The sequence below is a fragment of the Otolemur garnettii genome, unplaced genomic scaffold (assembly GCF_000181295.1).
Source record: "Otolemur garnettii isolate 467f Iridium unplaced genomic scaffold, OtoGar3 scaffold00068, whole genome shotgun sequence".
Classification (NCBI taxonomy): domain Eukaryota; kingdom Metazoa; phylum Chordata; class Mammalia; order Primates; family Galagidae; genus Otolemur; species Otolemur garnettii.
In genome coordinates this window covers 3083633-3106898 of record NW_003852463.1, presented here as the reverse complement: position 1 = coordinate 3106898, position 23266 = coordinate 3083633, and the positions used below count along the sequence as shown (strand labels likewise).

Genomic DNA, 23266 nt, shown 5'->3' with positions numbered 1-23266 from the left:
GGAAATAGCACTTCATTTATTCAAATGCACATATGTCAGGCTTTTGCACCATATGTCATTCCAAGCTATTTACAGTAATAATTAAATCTTAATCAACGTTTAACCTCTGTAAAATGTTTGAAGAATCCTAATCACCCTTCAGACTGCACTAATGAAGGAGAAATATATAAACATAAAAGGAAAATGATGCATAGATATCACGCTGGAAAGAACAGTAATTGCAAAATTGTATTTCTTTTAAATATAATCAGTAAATGATGTAAAGTAAGCCAAGGAGTATTTTAAGTTAAGACATCTTGGATGTCAGAGGTGTGAGCAGCTAATTTTGTTCTGCTACCCATAACAGATGTAGCATATTTTATTTTAGTGCCATTATTAGCAACTTCCCATGCCGGCTTTCACTGAAGCACTGAGGCCCACATTAAAATCAGAGAGGCTGCTCACCACCACCGTGGAGGCCCACAGCCCAGGGCCACAGGCCACTGTGCCCACTCCCTAGTGAGTGCTGGGCTGTTGGAAACCAAGACCTCCCCTCTTGGCACCCCCAGGCTCCCCTGGGCTCCCTGCTGTGCTGAGGGGAGACCCAGGCAGTGGGATGGCTCCCAGGGAGGTGGCTGAGGGATCAGGAGCAGAGGTTTGGGGACAGCATTGGTATTCTAGGCTTTCTCTGTCATTTCAATTTAATCTGCCCTCAAGTGAGCAGATGTTTATGGCCACCAACTCCATATACCCAGGCTGGGAGCACAGAAAAGGACTAGACCAGCCCATGCCCTTGAGAAGCTCAAAGTCTAGGGAGGAGTCCGTGAAAGCAGATGGATTCCAGAGAGACAAGCAAAATGCCATGGCAACTGGGGAGGGGCAGGGGGTTCCAATTTATTGAATGAGCAAGGAAGGAAGACCTCTCAGAGGAGGTGGGCCAGGAAGAAAATAGAGGATTTTGATAGGCGAGGGCAGGCAAAGCTTGCTGGGTAGAGGGAAAAGCATTAGCTGGACAGCATAGCTTGTCTCAGGGTAGAGGCAATGCTGGACATGCTGGAAATGTGGCAAGAAATGGAGGTGGGGCTGGGTCAGGCAGGACCTTGCAGGCTATATGAAAGCACCAGCATTTTATCTGAGGGCAATAGGGAGCCATGGAAAGACTCTCAGCAGAGGTGGGCCAAACCCAAACGTATTAGACCCCTGCTCTACACCCTCTCACCACCCTCTTTGGTGATGGAGGGTGTAGAGCAGGGGTCCTTAAACTTTTTAAACAGGGGGCCAGTTCACTGTCCCTCAGAACCATTGGAGGGCCAGACTGCAGGCCCCGGGATGAGTCAGCTGCTAAGCAGGACAGGTAGTGGCGGCAAAAACACCCGGTGGGCCGGATAAATGTCCTAGGTGGGCTGCATGTGGCCCGCAGGCCATAGTTTGAGGACACCTGGTGTAGGGGATGGACTAGGGGTTAAGTTAGGGAGTCAGAAGCCTCTCAGGGAGCAGCTGTGGGAATGAGCATCCTTTCTGAAGATGCAATCCATAGGAGTTGATGACCAATTCCACGTGGGGGTGAGAGGGAGGTGTTGAGGATGACTGTGCATTGGATGACTCCTAATTCTAACTCAGGAGCTGGGGTGGCTGGTGACGCCACTCTCAGAGGCAGAGAATATGGGATGGGTCAGGGTGTTGGGTGGTAGGCTTAGGGTGGCTATCTTGAGTCTGGGGTGCCTGTGGGTTCTCTAGTTACAGGCTTAGGAGGCAGATGGGTCCAGGGTTCTGGAGCTCTGGGCAGGGGAGAAAGCCTGGGATGCATAAGCACAGCCAGAGCCTCCAGAGTAGAGGAGCTTGCCCAGGAGAGCAGATGGAGGGGATGGTGCCAAGGCCTGGGGAACAGGCACATCCAAGGGGCGGGTGAAGGGAACGAGTCCATGATGGCGGTCGTGGAGGACTAGCCCAAGAAGCGGAAGCAGTGAGAGAGGGTGCCACAGACACCAAGCAGCCATGGACACCAAGCAGTTTTCTCAGAGTGTTTCCAAAGAGGGGCTGAGAGGCTTTGGTGTTAGCAAGTACAGTTTGATGACCTTCCTGGGTTCATGTTGCAAACCCCCTGCTCAGTGCTGATCCAGCATCACAGCCTCTCATTTCTACTCTGGGCCAACACAGCTGGCCATTTGTTAGGACCCCTCCAGCTCTCTGGCCATGGTTGGTGTTGGGACCATTGGCTTTCCACATCATGAGCTGACCTGGGAGGCCAGGGCAGAGACCCCTGTGCTTGCCCAGACCTTTTGTATCCTCCATTTTCCACTAACAATCCAGTGTCTCCCGGGAAGATCACTTCTTTCAAGTGCATGTGAGCTGAATCTCCTCCAAGGGAAGCACATCCAAGCCTTGCTTAGCAGTGCCATTGGACTGGCTGGTGAATGAATGTGACTAAGGTACGGTTACAAGCAAGAGAGTGCCTGCTGCCACCACCTGCCACCCTACTCAGCTCTAGGCCTCAGAGTAGGAACAAAAGGTTCCCCTCCTGCTTAGAGAGGCTGGCCTCCAAGTAGGTTTTACAAATCATGTCAGCAGCCAAACAAATGACACGGTGGCCAGTGGCTCACCAGTGGAGTTTTGAAGGGAAAGAGGGAGGCGCCAAGGCTCAGTGAGATGAGTAGTGAAGGCCAGAGCCCTAGGGTAGTGGGTTGAGAGGGCAGGAACTTGGTTGGAACCACAAAGTGGCTCTGAGGGGCCTTCTCAAGGTAGAAGGAGATGAGGAGAAAGGGAACAGCCACAGGGGGGACAGGACAACCCAGCCTCAAGCTGCAGGTTGGGGCAGGCAAGACCCTGAAGGCCAGCCAGCTAGAGCTCTCAAGGGAGGGAGTGTCTGGAATGGATCTCCCCCAAGCCCCAGAAGCAGGGTGCTTGGAATACACCCACTCTGCCCAGAAATAAGCAATGTCACCCTGTTAGTACCCCTGACTCCTGGACAGAACCTGAACCCTGGCTCCCAAACAGCCTTGCTAGAATGCCCCCTCCCCATATCATAGGACCACCCTCTCCTTCAGACTCAGTACAGACTCTAATGCCCCTCTCAAGAGATCCCTAGACTCGGAGCACCAGCATGTCCCCAGCTTCTCCTGAGCACCCCAAGGTTTAGCTAGCTCCAGAGCCCCTAGAATACCCTGTCAGCCTTCCTTTGTGGTGTGGGAAGGGTTAACCTTGAGTTATTTAGGTTAACCTGTGTCCTGGCTCATTGTGGGTGGGGGAGTGGAGTCAGGAATGCATTTGGGGCCACTTCTGCCTCTACAGCCTGGGAACACACACACACACACACACACACACACACACACACCTGCAGCCAGCCAGCAGCCAGTGGATAGTTTACATATTTGAACCTGGAGCTAAGGTGCTGAGACATAAACAGGAAACTGGATCCCCCACCTGTGCCCCATTCTCAGGGGCTTTTACCTACTACAAAGAACTTCCTCCTCCTGCCTTTCTTCTGGAGGCTTTTCTGCCTCTTTTTCAAAGGCACAGGGCTGGGGGGTGGGGTGTTCCGCATGACCCTGTGACATAGCTCAAAGCCAACTCCTGCTTCTGGCCAGGGATCTGATTCTCTGATGTCCATAGACAGTGGCGACATTGACACAGGGTCCAAAGCCTAGCACCTGGCTGAGCCTATGTGCCAGGTCTGGGATCATCTTGCCCACTGAGGAGCCACAGTCCATCATTTTCTTACCAGAGCTGGGCTGGCCTTACGTCCTGCTCAGACATACATGTCCAGGCCCCACCTTTAGAGGAGCTGTCTTGACTGTGTTAGGTCGGGCCTGGGGAGCAGCTGAAGCTCAAGCCTGGACTCCTGGGTCAGGCCTCTGGTTCTAGCTTTGGGCTCCCACCGCTTTCTCAGTGAAGGTCAAGGTCAGACTCCTCAGCTAGATACTCAAGGCCTTCTGGGATGTTCTTCAGCTCTCTCTCCCACCAGATGCCCTCCCTTTCCTATATAATGTAGGTAAAGACTTTGAAGCAGTTCAGATTATATTCTAATCCTCTAAGGCCACCTCTCCCAGGAAGCCTCCCTTAATCTTCTCTGGCCAAATCCATCACTGATGCCTCTGCTATCCCTAGCACTTGTTTTCATCTCCATCACATCCCCAGTCATAGAGTGAATTGTCCTCTAGCCAGTTATGAATATAGTGACCACTACCCCCACCCCACTGTGAATCACTCAAGACAGCTCAGTATCCCTGTGCCTTGTACACAGTAGGTGCTCAATAGCTGTTGGATTACATGGAACAGAAGTACCTACTGTGTGAGAATCCTGTCTTATACTTTTCTAGCTCCCCTGTGGCTCCCCTGTGCCGTGCGTGCATACCCAGCAAATTCTCAGGGTCCCTCCCCATTTTGGAGATTTGCACTATTCCTAGGTGCCCTCTGGTGGACCAATCTCAGCATCATTTTCTGTTCTGTATCTCCTCATCTTCAAGGCCTCAGTTTCCCCACATGTGCAGTGGAAGATTTTCTACCTCCTGTGGCTGGCATGAGGATAATATCAAGAAATGGACGGGAGAATCCTTTAGAGGGTTAGAAAACCCACAGGATGCTGCATGAAGAGGGCAGACCCCATGGGCACCCCAACACCCAGGCCCAGTCTTACTCACTCAGCTTACTGGGCTGAGCTCGAGCCAGTCACGTGCCAAATACTTCGCACATATCCATGCCTTTAATCTTCTCAATGAAAGCTCTGCACAGCCAAGCCTCCTTCCTCCTTGTCCTGAATTGAGCAAGGTGTTCTAGAAGGTCCAGAAAGGAGAATGGGGAAGGACAGGCTGCAGGCAGCCCCACTGAGGTCTGTTATCTGGGCATGTGTGCACGTTTGTGCGTGCATGTGTGGGCCTGTGTGCATGCACAGGTTTGGGGTGGGGGTGTGGGGAACAGGCAACATGACAGGTGGCGTTGGCGTTCCTGGGCTCTGAGCGGCTTTGCCATTCCCATCCATCCCTCCTGGGGGGTCCTGTGGGCAAACTCCAAGAAAGCAGCGGGCGGGGAGGCAGCAGATTTCTGACGGCAAAAATAGCCCACTTTGGAGTTCAGTAGGGACTGATTAAACCAGTAAACGAGAAAAACCCCAAACAAACATCTCTAAGCAAAATAGGAGATGGATTTGAGACTGGAGAGGAGGAGGCCCCTGCTCTGGGAGATGATTAATGCTGCTGTGTGCTCAGGATGGACACAATGCCCCTAAGACATGTCTCTGGCCTTACATCAGCCCTGGGAGAGTGGGTACAGCAGGAACCAACAAAGTCAAGGTGAATCCAGATGAGCCATGCTCTGTATTAGGCATTGATAAACAGTGCCAGTTCTCAACCTTAAGGACAATGTTGAAGGAGGGAGAAAGGGTTCTTGTTCCAAGGTGGGATATGGGACATAGGAAACACACCACCAGAGTCTATATGTGTGAGATGAGCGAGATCCTGGTTGGGCATATCAGGGAGGACTTCCTGGAGGAGGGGCCATTTTTCTAAAACAGCTTGAATGTGGACCTGAGTTTATGCCCAATTCCTCCTCATTCTTAGCTGGGAATTTAAATGCTTTCTCAGAGAAAGGGTGATAAGCTAGGGGAAACATTTTTGCTTCTGTTGGGTCAAGCTGTCTAGCCATTTTCCTCAGGGCTGACGAGGGAGAGGAGAGGGAATAGAAATTCTGGCACCCACTGAGGGCACACATACTTTTGTCCATACAGGGAGGGCATATCTCTTTGTTTCTTGACTCTGAGAGCTGTCAGGGGAGAGGCAGGAAAGAGCAGGTGGTGAAGAATGAGGATGGGGTGACTAAGCTGAGCCTCATACCTCAGCTATAGCATGTATGTGGCCTCTGAGAGACACTGTTTGGGGCCAGGGAAAGACATGGTGCTGAGGACATGGGGAGAGCTTTAGCCTTCCTCAGAATATGATGTGCCTTCTAATCCCCAGCATCCTCTAGAGCTGAGTAGAGGAGGGCTAGGCTAAAAAGGAGGGTGTGGGAGGTTGGCAGGACTGACCATGGCATCTGATGATGTCTTTTCTTCCAGTCAAGATGTTTGGCAAAAGATGGAGGGGCTGGGAGGAATGGGGAGAAGACCTCTGCTGAGGAGGCAGGGAAGTTCAGAGGGAAGGGGCCAGAAAACCAACAACTAACAGAGCAAACAGGCTAAACAGGAAATACCCCTCCTGCTAGTGGACCTGACTCCTTGCCCCAGGGATCCCTGCACCAGCTGGGACAGGGAAAAGAGACACACATACTCAGCCTCCGGAGCCTATAACAGCGGTAATGCCCTCCCCCTGGCCTACAGCCCAGGCAAGAGGCTCCCCAGCTATCTTTCCTATCCCTTATGTGGCCCTACAGCTGCTGGGAGGACTAAAAAGATGGGTGAGGGTCCATGGGCTATGAGGTGTGTTCAAAGGAAGGCCAAGGCCCTGCCCTCTTACAATTTGGCACCATTCACCAGCCACAGGAATACCCTAGGGGACATCCTGAGGCCTGGCCCAGAGGATGGCCTCAGCAGGCACAGCCATGCTGCAGAGGTGCCTGAGGGTCAACAGCTGGTTCTACATCACTCAGCCCAGTTTTAGCTCTTGTGACTCTAGTACCAGGGCCCTTAGCTCAAGTTTTCACTTCCAAAATCTCACTGGACAGAGCCAAGAAGAAATTTAGTTCCTACACCTCATCTTACAGCCAGGGAAACTGAGGTCTTTGAGGTTAAGACCCAAGGTTGTACAGAGAGTTGAGGCTGAGGGATGCCAGCCAGAGAAGCAGAGGTAATACCTGGGGGACAGAGGATAGTCCCCCTGGCCCCAATACTACCTAGGGTCGGGGCACGCCCCCGGCCGTCCCCATTCCCCATGCCTTCCTCTTCCACAGACAAGCCCTGCCTTCTTCTGTGGACACATTTCAACCTCACCAAATCAGCTAATTATTGACAGTTGGTGAAGAGGAGATTTCACTTTTTCCTCCTGTTAAACTGCTCCTAATTAGTTCCCTGTCACCACGGCTGGCTCGCCCGCCCGCCGCCCGCCCGTTCACGCGGTAAGCCCGCTGCACAGTGCCTCATTAACCTTTTGCTCCTCTCCTGCCGCCTGCCAACAAGATGAAGACAAAAACAGATTGTTGAACAATGGCTCTGGCTTGTATGTGCAGCCCCGCTCCCCAGCCCCCGAGCTCCCAGGGGAATAGTGGGGAAGAGCGAGGGGACTGGGGTGGGGGAGAGCCCGAGAGGAGTCAAGGAAGGGAGAAGAGGCACAAAGGAAGACAAGACAGAAATAGAGGCAGGAATGTGGGAGGGAGCCTCAGCCAAAGTACCGCTTCTTTTTTATGTTGTTGCAGTTTGGCCGGGGGCAGGTTTGAACCCACCACCCTCGGTATATGGGGCCAGTGCCCTACCCACTGAGCCACAGGCACCACCCTAGGTACTGCTTCTTGATCTGAGGAAACAAGAGGTTCATTAAATGGGACTGGAAGCCTCCCAGATAGGGAACATCAGTTGCCAGAGTTGGAGGGACATTTGCCATCACCTGGTCCAGTTTCTTGTAATGGCCAAGCTGAAGTGCCCAGAGACTGGGCCCTGGACATCTCCCTTGAGGGACTTGAGGCATCAATGTATGTGTGTGTGTGGCAGGGAGACAGAGGTGATCACGTCTGCCAGAGCCCCAGTATCCAGAGAGGGCAGGGCTAGAAAGGCCACCACAAATCTGGCCCCACCATGCCACAGGAAGCCCTCTAGTACCAGCCAAATAGAAAGTTGTATGGAGCATGGCCCTCTGCTTCATTTTCACCAAAGCTGCACTGTCACCTGACATATTCCTTCTACTGAGTTTTTATCTCCACCATCAGAATGGAGGCTCCTTGAGACCACGGGGGTGACATGGCCATCTTGGTTACAAGAAGAAGGGGGAAGCACTAGAGCTCTATGGGATAGGGTATAGATTCTGGGTGCTGATGTGTCCATCCATGCCTGGGTGGGCCTTGGCCAATGTCCACTGTGGCACTAACCTCTAGGTCACGGGGTCCACCACTTCCCTGTATGGGCAATGGGACTGGGGCCCAGAAGGGAGCCCAAACCCTGGTCCCCAGTTCTCACACCTGTAAGGAGGTTCCCAGTCCTAATTCTTGGTCTTCTAGACTTCCTACCCCCTTCCTCAGCTCTGGGTTGGGAAACAAAGACACACTTACTTCAAAAGGTCCCTGTGAAAATGCACATCAATTCCCTAACAAGGGTAGAAGGGTCCTGGAATGTTTCTACTGATGAATGAGCAGCAAGCAGCCTGGAGCTCAGACTGGGGCCTCTTTATTTGATAGTGAGGTGTGGGTGGGCCAGAGAGGGTTACAGAATCCTTCTACCTGGGTCCAAAGTCTGCTCAGAACCCAGGAACACCAACGCCACCTGTCATTACTAACTTAGGACTTTGGAAAAGGTATATAACCTTAATGTACCTCAGGTCCCTCATTTGTAAACAAGGAATAACGGCACCTACCTTGAAGGATTGTCATGTTCTGGGCCCCTATTTCCCCACCACAGCCAACCAGGCTCCTCTACTCACTGGGCCCAAGGATTCCATGGAGGCCATGTCTTCTTGCCTGGGCTATGGGCATTCCTTTTGCATCACCATCCTCTCTCCAAGCCCCTGACTTCATCTCATCATCTCTTTGTTGTTCTCCCAGTTTCTCATCCCTGAGCTCAATTCTCTGGACAAAGAGGAAATTAGCTGCCCTTTGCCCAACTGCCATGTCTAGCTGTATCATCAGCTCCTTCTTGTCCCTTCTGCAGAGAGCCCCCTCCACTTTGAAATACTCTCACCTCAGCTTCCATGAAGCCTCCACCCTGGCTTTTCCTGGCCCTTGACTGTTCCTTCCCTTTTGTGATGGTTTTCCTACCCCTTCTTTGACCTCCCCTCCTTTCTTAGCTTCAATTCCCATCTGTGCACTGAAGCTTCCATATCTCCAACCCGAATCTCTCGCCAGAGCCATAGAGTCATACACCTAGGATACATCCCTTGATACTCAATAACATTTTGGACTTGAAGGGCATAAGGCTCCTAGAATGCTGCCTAGTCTGGTAGATGCTCAGTAAATGGTACCCATTAGGACCATTTGCAATTTAATCATCATTACTGTTTTAACAGGCAGAACTAGTAATTTGAAAAGAGCAGACAAAACTCTCTCCCAGGAATTGGAGGTGGAGGGATTGAAGTCCTTTTCTCAACCTCTGGGGTTAGTGAGTTGGAAACCCCATACCAATCACTGCAGACCAGCCATTCTAGGAACTAGTTACTAAACTCTACCTCCAAGTCCTCTAATTAATTTGTGTTGTAGCGATTACTTCTGTTGACAGCTTTGGTGGCTTTTGGCAAGTGGGTCAGCTCAAGCAAGTCCAGACTTATTGTGGCAAATCCCACTGGCTTCTGGGATGTGAGACATGATCCCTGTATGGCAAAAGAAGCACCTCATTAGAGAGAATTAATTGGGAGGGTGAGTGGGGAGAACAAGGTCCTCTCTCAGCCAGTGGCTGATGGCCTTGGTGCCATGGGTCACAGATAGGCCTAAAATACCCCATGATCTCCAGGCCAGCCTGCATCCTGTTGGGGTCCATGCAGCTGAGGCAGGAGCTCTGAAAATCATGCCCCCACCCTCTTTTCCCAGAGGACAAAGACTTACTATGCAAAAGCTATACTCCTCCCAATCTGGAGAAAGAGGCTTGTGTTGCAATAAGAAGGGCTTTGGTTAGATACTCAGAAGAATGCACATAATGCCTATTTGAGTCAGGCATTGGGGAGAAAGGAGCCAAGACTTTGACATGGAGCTTCTGCAAGGCCAAGGCACCTCACTTTTAACCACCTCTATGCAGCCAGGGCTGGAGGCTGTGGTGGGTGAACAGCCATCACTCTGTTATTTGCCTCAGATGGATATAGTCTTTTCTAGGGACTCTGGACATGACAGGTGGACCTTTGGGTTTTCCTTTCCTACCAGCATGTGGTTTCTGTGTCCTTGGGCTGGTCCTGTGGTTGCTCTGGGCTTCCATTCCCCCTGTCCCCCAGAGCTGGGAGCATGGTAAACTGGGTGACCTTGAAAATCTTTCCAACTTGGGTGGTCTCTACTCTGTATCTTGGGTTTTCTCTGCCTTGGGTGCCTCCCCTGTGCAGGTGGCCAGAACGATGAGAACTTCTTGAAGCTCTGAGCACAGTGGTATCTACAAGCACACAGGTGACTGTGATGTTGGCCTAGAACTCAGGCTCAGTTCACAAAGCCTCACATTGAACAGAGATGCAATGGCTTCAGGGAGTGCCAGGCCCAGCTCTTTGGGGATGAAGGGCCAGAAACTACTGAGAAATATCCTTCCTCCCATCTTTAGGATTTCTAGGAAACCTGGTGCCCTCAGCTCCACTTGGAGTTCCCAGGCTACAAATTTCTTAGAGCAGAACAGAAAAAGTGCCCTAGTCTTAATGATACTGGGCCCTGTGGGCAGGAGATGAGGGTCTTAGTGGCATGTATCACATGCCAGGCTTCTGTCTTGGCATGTCTTAGATGAGGTCCCACACCGCTACCTATGCTTCCCCTCAGAATTCTGGGGTTCTGGAGGGAAGTTACCCCAGTTCTCACCCTCCAGGGATCTTGGGGCCTAAGGCAGGCCACCCCCTCCTACTCTAAGACCCTGGGGCTCTAGCCCTCACAACTACAACACCCAAACCCTTATTTTCACCTCCCCTAGGTCCCCTCCAGGAGCCCTCACCCCTGGCACTGCCTCTCCTAGGACCCTGTGTGCAGCAGGTGAGTGCTGAATCACAGACTCAGAGGCACCTTCTCTGGCCACTGCCCCCATCCCTCATGAGCTCAGATACTCTAAACTCAGATAGTCCCCATGGTCTCCTCCTGCTCATGGCAACCTCCACCCTCAGCCTGGCTTGTAGGTACTCTGCTCCTTCCTTCTGTCTTCATGTTCTGAATGCCCCCTTTCCCATGATACCCCAGCAGAGAGGGCCCCATGACCCTCCCTGCCACATACTTCTGGGTGGCCCCTTGCACCGTCCACAAGGCTCTCCTGACTTTCTGGTTTAGCTGTCTCTCATCTTCCCTGCTGGATGTCTCAAACTCCTTTGTAGTCTTCAGACCTCTGACTCTCCCCATGTCCCCATCCTCCTCTTTCCTTTCTGCTCTGTCACAAGAACACAGAAGCCATCAAAACAACTCCCTCAACTTCCCAGCCCCGAACCCCCCCCCCAGCTGCATCTGCCGCCCCTTCTGCCTACTACTGTGGAGAGGGGGCTCTCCCTCTGCTGAGCTCTGGTCTACTCCCCTCTTCACAGACTCTGCTCCCCCCAACACCCTCCTCTCAGTGTCCTCAACGTCCCTCCTGGTGCCTTCCTCCCTTTCATGTTTACACTACCTACGTGCTCCAGTATCTGCCACTTAAAAAAGGAAAGATAGATAAATAAAAGCCTCTTTCAATGCCACATCTTGTTCCAGGTATGGGCATATTTCTCTTTTTCTCCTCAGCACCAAGTCTAACTTACCACCCAGGCCCTTTGGGGACAGAGTTTGTCTTTATCAACTGAGACACCAAAGGTTTTCTTTCCTTCCTTTCTTTTCTTTTTTTTTTTAATCAGAGTCTTACTATGTCACCCTGGGTAGAGTGTTGTGGCATCACAGCTCACAGCAACCTCAAACTCTTGAGCTTAAGCAATTCTCTTGCCTCAGTCTCCCAAGTAGCTGGGACTACAGGCATCAGTCACAATGCCCACTTATTTTCTTGTTGTAGTTGTCATTGTTGTTTAGCAGGCCCAGGCCTGGTTCAAACCTGCCAGCCCTGGTGTATGGGGCTGGTACCCTAATCACTGAGCTATAGGCACTGAGTCCCTTTCCTTACAGAGTCTCAATCTGTTGCCCTGCGTAGAGTGCCATGGCATCATAGCTCACAGCAATTTTAAAGTCTTGAGCTCAAGTAATCCTCTTGCCTCAGCTTCCCAAGCAACTGGGACTATAGGCACTTACCACGATGTCCAGCTAGTTTTCTATTTTTAGTAGAGATGGGGTCTTGTTTGTACTCAGGCTGGTCTCAAACTCCTGAGCTCAAGCAATCCTCTTTCCTCAGCCTCCCAGAGTGTCAGGATTATAGCCTGACACTATAGCCTGATTGAGCCTGGCCAATGGATGATCTTTAAATTCACGGAATTCTACCTCTCAGCCCACCCACTTGGCCTAGCTCTGCCCTTCCCTTCCTGGCCACTTGTCTTTGGACTCCCTTCAGGGCCTCTGTCCTTCACACTGCCCCTGGGTGATGTCAGCTGCCACCCTGGCTCCCTGTAGTGTCTCTATTCTGGTAAACTCTACTGCCATCCTTTAAGCCCAGGCCCCTCTCCTGGATTCCAGACCCAGAGATACGAATCCCACACGGGGTACCTCTATTTGCATGTCCCACAGGCTCCTCTCCCTCACATCTGCCCCTCCTTCTGGAGCCATCTTGTGAAGTGGTACCTCCACCTGCTCCCTTCCCTCCCAGCACATGCAGTTCTTCATCAAATCCTAATGCAGCTCCCTCCTAACTCTCTCTTTAAGGATCCACTTCTCTCCATGCCCACTGCCAGCAGCCTGATCCAAGTCTCTACCATCTCTTGCTGGATGTTCGCCACAGCCTCCTGATGGTTCCTTCTCCTCCCAAGCTCCAACCCAGCCTCAAGATGTAGCCATGGGACCTTTTGAAAGCAGGAATCTGTGGTCCTGCTTCACACAGCCCCCTAGGATGACATTTATCCTCTGTGCTTCAGCTTCTAACTCCTCAACACACCTGGCCTCAGCCCTCACCTGACCCCTTACTTCATTCTACTCTGCTCCACTGCAGACTTCGGTCAACTCTTGGCCACACTGCATGCTGCCTCGCCACAGCACTGGCATGCTGGCTGATCCCCAATCCTCCTATACTCCCAGCCCTTCTTCACCTGGCCAGCTCTAGGTTCACCTAGCCCAGAACCCAGGTTCCAGTGAAATGCCACTTACCTCCAAGCTCGGTTTGGTTTGCTGTCTCCCCCGACATCTAGCTGAGCTTCTCACACCCTAACACTTCCTGAACTTCATTTGCCCTTCTCTGTTTAATTGCTGTATTGGCTGCTCAACCCTCAACTCTGAGAGGTGAGAACCTGGGCCAGTCTCATTCAGGGTTCTAGCCCCAATGCCTAGCACAGTGCTAAGGAGTCAGCACTGCATTGAGTATTTAATGGCTGGCTCCCTGCCCCCATTCCCCACCCTGCCCTTAACCCTCTACTCCCCTCTGACCTCTGACATCTGTGGGAAAAGGCTGATTGCCAGCGGCAGGGCCAGGCCGAAGGCTGCCAGGCACACGAGGCTTTGCACAGGGAGGAGCAGCCGGGGGCGCGCCTGTAGGAGAGCCGTCCTGTGGAGGAGAAACCAGAGATGGAGTAGGCTGATTGCTCGCCACCATGCTGGGTCCCACTCAGAGTCTCAGGGCCTGGGTGGCATGGTTCTGGGGTCAGTGCCAGCCTGCAACTAAAGAGATATAGTAGATTCTGTCTTTGGGGCCTTCCCCAACTGGCACTCCTCTCCCTGGGCCCTGCATTGAAGGACATTGTGGTAGAACTTGCAACTACTCAAATCATAAATGAGCACTTGTAGGACACCTATCCACCACATGTCCACCCTTGTGCCAAGAAGGCCACACATAGGAGGAATGCTCAAAGAAGCTATTAGCCCCTGCTCCTGGTAGACACTCAGGAAAGTAAGATTGTTCTTGAAGGCAGCACATAATTAAATAGCAAATGAACCAGAATAGGTGCTGAGTTCAGGGGAGAAGACAAAAAGCGTGCACACACACTCATACTCACACACACAGCTGGGAGGAGGTGATCCTCCTCTGGGCATGAGAACAGAAGACACTCACTGGCCACTTCGCCAACTTCAAACCAAGAACACAGAGAGGGCAGTGACTTGTCCAAGGCTAAGTATGTAGGAGGCAGGCAAAGAGTGCTGTCATCCCAGCTACCACCAACTCAAGCTCTCCTGTCATTGTCATCATCAGCACCACTCCCCATGACCAGATTCAGAAGGCAGGATTGAGCCAAGATAAATCTTCCTCCAGGGCCCTGAGTTCTCCAGCTCCCCAGACAGCATGGGGGACATATCAGCTGGCAAGCATACCTTCACCATGTTCATCAGAGCTTTCCACTGTGGAGATCACAGCACTCCAACGGGGAGGCTTCAGGGTGCCAACAGGATAGAAGACTGGACTATTTGCCAGGTGATATTGTGTTGGTACCAAATCTGCCACAGGCAGGTGAGAGGCCCTCCAGGGGCAGGGCACAGTGTGGGGTGCAAGCAAACCCCATACTACACTCATATCCTAGGATATGAATCCCAAGAGCACCTGATCCTGAACAGATTGCAAAACGGGGGGCGGCAGTTATCAAACTTTAAAGTATAGCTGTTTCAAAATGCAGGCTCCAAAGAGCCCCTCACAACCATGAAATCCTGATTCAGGATAACTCCCAGGTATTAGACCTGGGAATTTCCATTCTAAATAATCCTCTGTCAGTCTAAAGTGGTATCCTAGGCCACACTTATGAGAAACCCTGCCCACATGTTCTTGCTCAGGTATTGACAAAGATCTACCTATCTGTAAGTTCTATGCCCTGGCTTGGCACACAGTAAATGCTCAGTAATTGTGCATCATTATTGTGTGGTTATCACCCATGTCACCTGTGGGAACAAAGGTCCTCGTGGCTAGGCTGTTCTCTAGCCCTTCTACTAGCCCAGATCCCAAGATCTGTGCAGCTGTTGAATTTAGCTTAAATCAAGCTTTTGGAGAGGGAAGTTTCCACAGGATTAACAGCATAAGGACAAAGGTACCTAAATCAAGGTTGAATCTCTCTGATCCCCCAGCCTCACCCCATCCAGCACCCCCAATCCTCTCCCTCTCCTCCTCCAGGTCCTCTCAAACCCTCCCAGGACTCCAAGACCTCCTGGGCTAGGAGTAAGGCTGAGAAAGGCCCTGAGATCACTTCTTATTTATTTATTTTTGAGACAGTTTCACAATGTTGCCCTTGGTAGAGTGCCATGGCATCACAGCTCACAGCAACCTCAAACTCTGGGGGTTAAGAGATTCTCTTGCCTCAGCCTCCCAATGTAGCTGGAACTATAGGTGCCTACCACAATGCCTGACTATTTTTTGTTGCAGTTGTCATTGTTGTTTAGCTGGCCTGGGCTGGGTTTGAACCCATCAGCCTCGGTGTATGTGGCTGGCACCATAACCACTGTGCTACAGGCCCCAAACCCTGAGATCACTTCTTAAGCAGGATAAGGAGTGTTGGACACAAGACTTGCCCTGTCCCGCTCCCTGCACCCAACACCAGGGGCCTGCCCTTCTGTTCCAATGGCAGTGACAAAGGGTGTAAGGTCCCTGGAGATAGAGGACAGGGAAGGGTGACAGAGAAAAGAGTGAAGCTCTTTCCCTGGTAGGTAAAGGGTGGGCCATGGGCTCAGTCCTTGGGACTTGCTGGTGGGGACACTAGACAGACCACCTTCTAAGTGGGGCTGTACCCTCCACTCCTCTTGCAGGGGTGGCTGGCTGAACTCCCCACTGGGGAAGGGGTCTGGGAAGCCCCAGCCCTGTACTCCAAACTCAAGAAGGAGGCAGGCCCAAGGCTGTAGTCAAATAGGAGCCTGGGGAGTCCCAGCCCAGAGCAACCAGAGAGTGAACACAGCAGGACAGGGGGAGGGGAGGAAAGGGAAATGGCAGGGAGGGATGGGAAAGGCAGCTGGGGGAGTTAAAATATGCAGATGGAGAGATGTGCGAATGCCTGGGAGAAAGAAAAGACCCGGAGCCCAGGGAGTGAAGAAAGTGGGGGAGTGGACTCGGGGAGCCACCATGGGCCATGGCCTGCACTGTGACCCAGCCTAGTGCTTCTACCTGCCTCCCTCCATCCCAGGGCCAGGGATGCCCGGCTGGGGGTGAGTAAGCTACAGCCCTCCTGAGCCAGCACAGGCAGCTGGCTCTGAGCTGGGGGCAGATCCCAGTCCTGGGTCTAAAACCAGCTTTCTCCTCACTGTGGTTAGAGCTATGGGGGGGGTAGGGGGGTGGGTGTGGGTGTAGTGTAAGAAGCCTGTAGCCTGTGGGGAGGTGAAGTGCAGGGTGAGGGGATGCTATCCTCGGAGACAGCGCAGTACTCTGCACTGAGGTGGGGAGACTCCTCTGCTTCAGACTAGAGATTTTTCCTTTCAGTCTCAGAGTCAAAGACAGCTAAGCATGCTGAATCCCACCTCTCTTACCCTAGCAGGAAACCTAAGGACCTGTGCCCCTCCCAGAGAGGTAAACAGAGGCCAGAGGCGATGGAGGGGGTTTCTAGCCCTAGCCACACAACAGCTTGTCTCCCCCAGTACTGTGCATTCCTTCAGCACTTGGAGCTCAGCTTTAGTTTGCACTCCATTAATTTGCAAGTAGGCTGCTTTGTAAGTGTTCTTTTGTCTTTTTTTCCTGGCTGTCCTGACTCCCTTACCCAACAGGGGCTCCCCAAGTGTGGCAGCTATCTCCTGCACGAGGTCCTCAGCAGAGGTTCTGTGCTAGAGTCCCTGCACCCAGAGGCTAGGAGTGTGGGCCAGGCCCCTGTCAAGAGCCACGGAGCTGATGTATGGTGAAAATGCAAAGCCCTGATGAAGGAGGTGATGAAGGGGCAGTGTCCTCATTTTCTTTCTTTTTTTTTTTTTGAGACAGAGCCTCAAGCTGTCCCCCTGGGTAGAGTGCCATGGCATTACAGCTCATAGCAACCTCCAACTCCTGGGCTTAAGCGAGTCTCCTGCCTCCACCTCCCAAGTAGCTGGGACCACAGGCACCCACCACAATGCCTGGCTATTTTTTTTTGGTTGTAGCTGTCATTGTTTGTCGGGCCTGAGCTGGATTCGAACCCGCCACCTTAGGTGTATGTGGCTGGCGCCTTAGCTGCTTGAGCCACAGGCACCGAGCCAGTGTCCTCATTTTTATGTGGGAAACTGAGACTGAGGGAGGTTCCCCAGCCATAGAAGATTGGCAAGAGGAGGTGGAGCTGGAACTCAGATTTCACATTCCCACTAGTCCCAGCCTGCTCTGCTATGTCGTCCTGCCTTGCCTACCCCACAGTCCTGCAGTTCTGGGGTATATGCCTACCCCCACAGTCCTGCAGTTCTGAGTCTAGCAGGTCTTCAAGGGCACAAATCTTGATATTCCCGGGGGAACCTGGGCTGGACACTTTTCTTCTCCCCAGAGGCTCTCAAGAGCTCCAGAGAAGGACCAATCAGATACAAGACTGTCACGAAGACCAGACTGCTAACCTCTCTCCATCCTACCATAGGGGTTTCTTTAGACCTTGAACTGAGTCAGTTTATGTAGCACCCAGACACTAGGCAGATCCTGGACTGTGGAGGTTCAGAACTAGAATAATCACCCTACTTCCTTGACTCCCAAAGCCAAGTTTAAGTACCTCCTCCCTGCCCCCTGCCCCCAGCCCCAGTTCAATGCTACACTAATCATCACTTCACTTTCTTTCTTTCTTTTTTTTTAAACAAAGTCTCCCTTTGTCACCCTTGGTAGAGTGAGCATCACAGCTCACAGCAACCTCAAACTCTTGGCCTCAAACAATCCTTCTGCCTCAGCCCCCTAAGACTACAGGCACATGCTACCATACTCAGCTAATTTTTCTAATGTTTATAGAGATGAGGTTTTACTATGTTGCTCAGGCTGGTCTTGAACTCCTGCATTCAAGTAATCTTCCTGCCTCAGCCTTCCCAAGTGCTGGGATTACAGGCATGAGTCACCACACTCAGCCCTATTTTCTGGAAATCCCAGTATTCAACACACCGTGTCCTCACTCAGGTACCCCCAGAGTAGGGTGACCAGATGTCCGGCTTTTCAACAATTTGTCCCACATCCTGTGGCATTTTAAGAAAGTCCCGATTTTTGGAAAGAATGCACAAATGGGTGGGAGAACAAGAAGGGAATATATGTTTTTCGGCTGCCATTGTGGCTATTTCGCCAGAATATGAGTTTTATATTATTTTTGTTAATTTTATAATGTTAAACTGTAATAATAACAAATAATTACTGAGAAGTGATTATTGAGACCTGCTTATCAAAGTTTGCATTGTTGTCAGGCCCTGCCCTGCCCGGTCCCCTGCTCTGCACCCCCCATCCTCCCCCACCCCCACCATGTTGTCCTGCCTTACCGATGTTAAAATCTGGTCACCCTACCCCAGAGGCTCTGCCCTCTTCTAGGATGAGAGGGACTGCCTGTTTGGCAAGGCACACAGGACCCCTCACTGGCCCCTACAAGCACATTTGTGCATTTGTGCCCCTACAAGCACATTCAGCTAGGCTGGACTCTTCCCTTGTCCACACTATTGGCCTACACCCTGTCTAGAAAGCCCTTCCTTCCTGCTCTCAGGGTCAGCTGCAACCCACTCCGGGGAATAGTCCTTACTCCATAGTCTTCCTCCTCTGAAGATCACTTTGGCCCCATTTACAAACTGCTTGCTCTTACCTGCAGCTGACCTGTGTATGGGTCTTGCCCATCTCTTTTATAAAAATACAGGCTTCCTGAGGTCAAGCCCCAAGTCTGACAGGGCAGAACCCAAACTCACACTGATCACCTGATGTGACCTGCAGACCCAAGAGGCAATCAGTGTAGTATGAAGAGCCCAGGCTTTGCAGTCATACTCCTGAGCCACTAGGAATGGCTCTGCCATTTCTTAGTGTGTGACCCTAAGCAGATGATATAATCTCTCTTTACCTTCTCCTCATCTGTAAAACAGGGATATCATACTTACCGTACTGTTGTGAGGATTAAATAAAAGCATTCATTTACTCATTCATTCATTCAACAAACACTGAGCACCTACTATGGGCCAGGAATTGCACTAGATGTTGTGCAGGGCAGCAAACAAAAGGACTCACTTGCCTCCATGGAGATTACATTCTAGTGGAGCCCACAGATAATGCACAACTAGAAAAGTGATCGCAGATACCAGTAAGTGCTGTGAAGAAAAATATGGGAATATGAGGGGAGAGGAGATCCTGAGTAATAGCAGCTGCTCTGATGGGGTGGCCAGGGAGGGCCTGTTTGAGGAGGTGGCATTCAGGCAGAGAGCAGACTGAGAGAGGACTGGGAGGTAGTGCTTGATATATGAGAGGGTCCCCAAACAGAGGAGAATCCCTTGCCCCAGACCCCCAGATGGAGTGCTCCCAACCCCATTCTCATCCTATATATCCCAAATTTCAACTGATGCTTTGAGGTGTCCCTACCAGGCAGAGACCCCAGGAAGATAGGAGGGAGGGAATTCTCACTGTCACCTGTACAAGCCAGGGGACTGACCCTCCAGGCACTCCTTCACCTAGGTCCCTCCCCTGCCCATGGCCCTGTCCCAGTTCCGCTCTGATCCTTGGGACCTGTCCCTGCTCAGCATCTCCTTCCAGCAGCACTTCAGTCTTCCCAGTGCAATTTCACACTCGCTAACTCACGTTATGTTCCCTTATTTTCTCTACAGTCATGACAAATACATAGAATGAGTTCTTAGAACATCCCTCTGAGGGAGACAGGGGAGTTATTACTATTTGTACTTTATAAGCAGAGAAACAGGCTGAGTGAGGTGGTAATATGTCTCATAGTAGATGCCTGCAAGGGGTGTGGCTGACCCCAGATTTGGGGGCTTCCTACCAGCATCTTCAGATGCAGTCTTCCCTGCACTGTTCACTGAGAGCATGTGAGAGTATGCGCGTACGCGCGCGCACACACACACACACACACACACACACACATACCAGTAACACTAGCTCCTCAGGGCAGGTCCAGCCTCATCCTTACCTCTCCTAGCACTTAGCCCAGGGTCCTGCGTGGTAAAAGCCAGTGAATTCTCACAGAACAATTCTAGTAGCACCTACCTGGGAGAGCCTGGTAGTGGAGGACACCACTTGGCACCCTCTGAAAACAAGGGGGCTGCCAGCTGCTCCCTGGTCCCTTGCCCTGGGCTAGCCTGGTCCCCTCCCTCGGTCCCCCCTCCCTGATGGCAGCCCCTCAGTTCTGGCTGCCCCAACTCACTTCTCCAGCATGGACATGACGATCGGGGGTAGCACCAGAATGGGCATGGGCAGGACCACCCGCGTCAGCGCCGTCTCCAGCAGGGCCTGGGGGCAGGCAGAGGCTGTGGTGAGAGAGAGGCCGGGGATGGTGGGTGGCAGGACACAAACTCCATCCCGGGGCCCCTGGGGGTGTGTGCTGTTGCTGAGCACATCTGGCTGAATGGAATTATTCATGGAATTGCTCAAGAAGCTGTATTCCACCCCCCTCTCATTGCCACACACATTTGAAAGAGCAGATTCCCATCACCTGCCACATGTGGGGGAGGGGTGGCAACACAGAAGCAGCCCCCAGAAGGAGCTGTGCCAGGGAGGTGCTCGAGCACCTCACAGAGGTAGTGGGTGCAGCCTCCCCTGCCTGGCCACACAGGAGTTAGAAGCTGTGAAACCAAGGGGTATAGAAGGACCAGCACCAACAGTGAGGCTTATGGCACTGAGAGAGGACACAGGTTCTGGAGTTTATTGATTTGACATCCCTTAAAGACAAAGATGTAGAAGATCTGATCTTGTGTCTCCTAGCTAGAGATAAGTCTTTCTTAGTAAAGGGAATGTGCTTCTGCTAAGTATCTGCAGGGTTTCCACTGGGGCTCTGCCTGTGCCCTTGGGAGGGTGTAGCTCCATGACAGTTCTGCACTTTGACAGCTATTGCAGTGTGTTCCTTTAATGCCACTGGCTCCTGGTCCTCAGAGGAGGCTCCAGGAATGGCTCATAGCCCTTGATCCCTAGGAAACTGGGCTAAATGCCCTCTGATAATGGGCTTAGGGCTGAAAATTTCTCTCAGGAACTTGGGCCCTATAGTCAACCTGAGGCAGGCCCAGGAGAGGCCCCTCCAGTCTCCTGAACAGGAGTGGGGACGACGGGGTTGTCTAGTGCCAACATAGGGAGCAGAGAAATGATGTGGGGCTGGAAGCCCCAATCCTCACTGGCCTTGCAGAGGCACTGACTTGGACAGGGCTCTTTGCAGATCAAGGGTCTCTAGACAGGGTGGGTGCTCAGCTGCCTCATAGCTAGCATCTCCCCCCCCCCCATACACTTCACCTCTGTCCCATTCCCAGTGCTCATAGGCCAGACCCCAGGACAGGGATGAGCCACTAATCACCATCAGGATGAAGATGGGAAGCACAAGGAAAAGTGCACATGGACTCATTTTTTAAAAAATTATTGCTAGAGAAGGCAGAGCTAGTGAAACTCGAAATGAAAGAGGGTCTTCTTGTGACAAAATATTCTTCTCCAAATCTTGGCAAGCCTGAAATCCCTCAGCCTTAGTGCACTAGCTCCCTGGTGAACCATTGCCTGCAGAAGTGCCTACTAATCTAGAACCACAAACTGCTCACCTTCCCCTTCCTACCCAAGAGGATGTGAAGGCCCAGGGAGACAGGCCCTGGGTCCTGGGGAGGGGAAGAAAGTTCTGGGGGAGTCTCCTCTGCTCTCACCAATTAACACCTTGTCTGGGTGAGGTTATCAGAGAAGCTGGGTCCTGAGGGGCCAGGACAAGAGATGGGATGTTTCATAGCGATAAGCAACTGTCAGGGGGGACAGGCTTGGCTAGGGCCAGACCTGGGGCTCAAGCATATAGAAGATGGGGGTGGAGTGAGGGAATCTCAAAAGGACAAAATCAGAGTCCTTTGGATAGAAGCCCCAAAACCAATCCCCTCCCTCTTGCTGCCCTCCCCCGCCCTGCCCCTAGAGCCCCTGCAGACCCACGTGTCTGGCTGCGATCTTGGAGGAGCCCACGAGGTTGCCATCACCATCCAGGACATCAATGCCTTCCTCCAGCTCCCCGTATCGCATCAGGACCACATTGCAGATATTGGCACTGGCTGGAGAGAGAAGGTTACAAGGAACAGGGGTGAGGGGGAGGATGGTGTTCCTAGGGGTGGATACCAGGCTCCTTCCTCACCTAAGCCTCCCCATCCTGAGCCACAGGGTTCTGTGTTCAAAGGCAGGGGGCAGAGGTATGGGAAGGGACAGTTCTGTTGTACCCCTGTCTACCAGCCTAGTGAAGGATTTTGGGGCCTTGAAGACCTGGTGAGCAAAGGTGAAAGAGCTAGTGTTAGGGAGAACTGTTCAGGGCTTAGAGTGCAGCCCCCTATGGAGGGTGCCACCCTCTTCTCTTCTGGGGTGGGCCCTGCAGACAGGCAAAGTGGTGCCCAGCTAGGAGGCCTCTCTAGCCTGAAGATGCATCCTCACAGGAGTCTGAGGTCTCACCATCAGCAACTCAGGCCCTGGGCCACCCTATTTTCTTCAAATGCCAGTCTCCACATCTAGCCCCTGGAGCCTCAGAGTGAATCAAGTTCCTGGAGATTTGCTTCCCTGACAGCAGGTGTCAGAGCAGGCACCCAGCACCACCCCCTCATCATATGGATGGAAAATTGAGGCTCAAAAGGGGGACTGCCTTCTCTGAGGTCACATAGCAAATTGGGGCAGAGCAGAAAGGCCACAGTGCCTAAGCCTCTGGATATCTGGAATGGAAAAGTAGGGGGAAGAGAAGTCAAAGTAGACCTATAATCTTGATACCCAACACTGAGGTCCTTCCTTTGGTGTGCCCCCTCCCTGCTCTTAGCTGAGATCTTGGGGACCTGGGCTCTGGAGAGGATTCCTTGCTCCTTAGATCAGCACTGCATGCTGAAGTCTGGGGGCCACCCGTCAGCTGGTGACTAGCGCAGGAAGCCTATTTCTGCTCCCCTGCCTGGGACTCACATGGCTGGGCCCGGGCCCGTGGCCCAATGTGGGTGCCGCCCTCGCCTGAACTCCTCCAGCCCTGCTTCAGGGTAGAAGTGGGGGGACTTGGGAGTGGTGGGCAGGTGGGGAGTGGGGGGTGACAAATGCAGAGCCCGCCTGCCTCACTCCTCCCCCCAAAGCGCCTTGCTGTGTTTAAAGTTTTAATTTTTGCTAATTAATGTCAATTAATTTTGTATAATGAGTGTTTAATTTTGGGGAGTGTGTGAGCCTGGGAGCGACTGCAGTTCTGGGCTGTGAACGCTGATTAGCATCAACACCTGCTGCTTCCCCCCTCCCTCCAGTGGGGGGGCATCAGGGTTTGGGGAGCTGGAGTGTGGCGGGGCCTAGTGGGCAGGCAGAGTGGGAGGGAGACCACAGATGCTCCTGGTGCCCGAGCCAATGGCTGGGGAGCCGAGTGGTCCAGGGTGCCCACAGCTGGGGGATAGGGCTCTG

At 52.3% G+C, this 23266-nt stretch overlaps 1 protein-coding gene across 5 annotated transcripts in view; it reads right to left on the bottom strand.

Annotated features, from left to right (window-relative positions):
* Positions 1-23266, bottom strand: part of SFXN5 (sideroflexin 5) — a 118705-nt gene that overhangs the window by 5733 nt on the left and 89706 nt on the right. The window contains exons 11-14 of one of the 5 annotated variants that reach the window (XM_012807412.2): positions 21797-21912; positions 20055-20140; positions 13255-13372; positions 8478-9413 (exon numbers count right to left, since the gene is read on the bottom strand). In XM_012807412.2, the coding sequence (XP_012662866.1) occupies positions 9288-9413; positions 13255-13372; positions 20055-20140; positions 21797-21912 (446 nt within the window). In that variant the 3' untranslated portion in view covers positions 8478-9287. Of the gene's footprint in view, positions 1-8477; positions 9414-13254; positions 13373-18316; positions 18761-18857; positions 18936-20054; positions 20141-21796; positions 21913-23266 lie in introns of those variants that run through there. The other 4 variants (XR_001161446.2, XM_003793413.3, XM_023515266.1 and 1 more) reach the window with 4 other exon arrangements.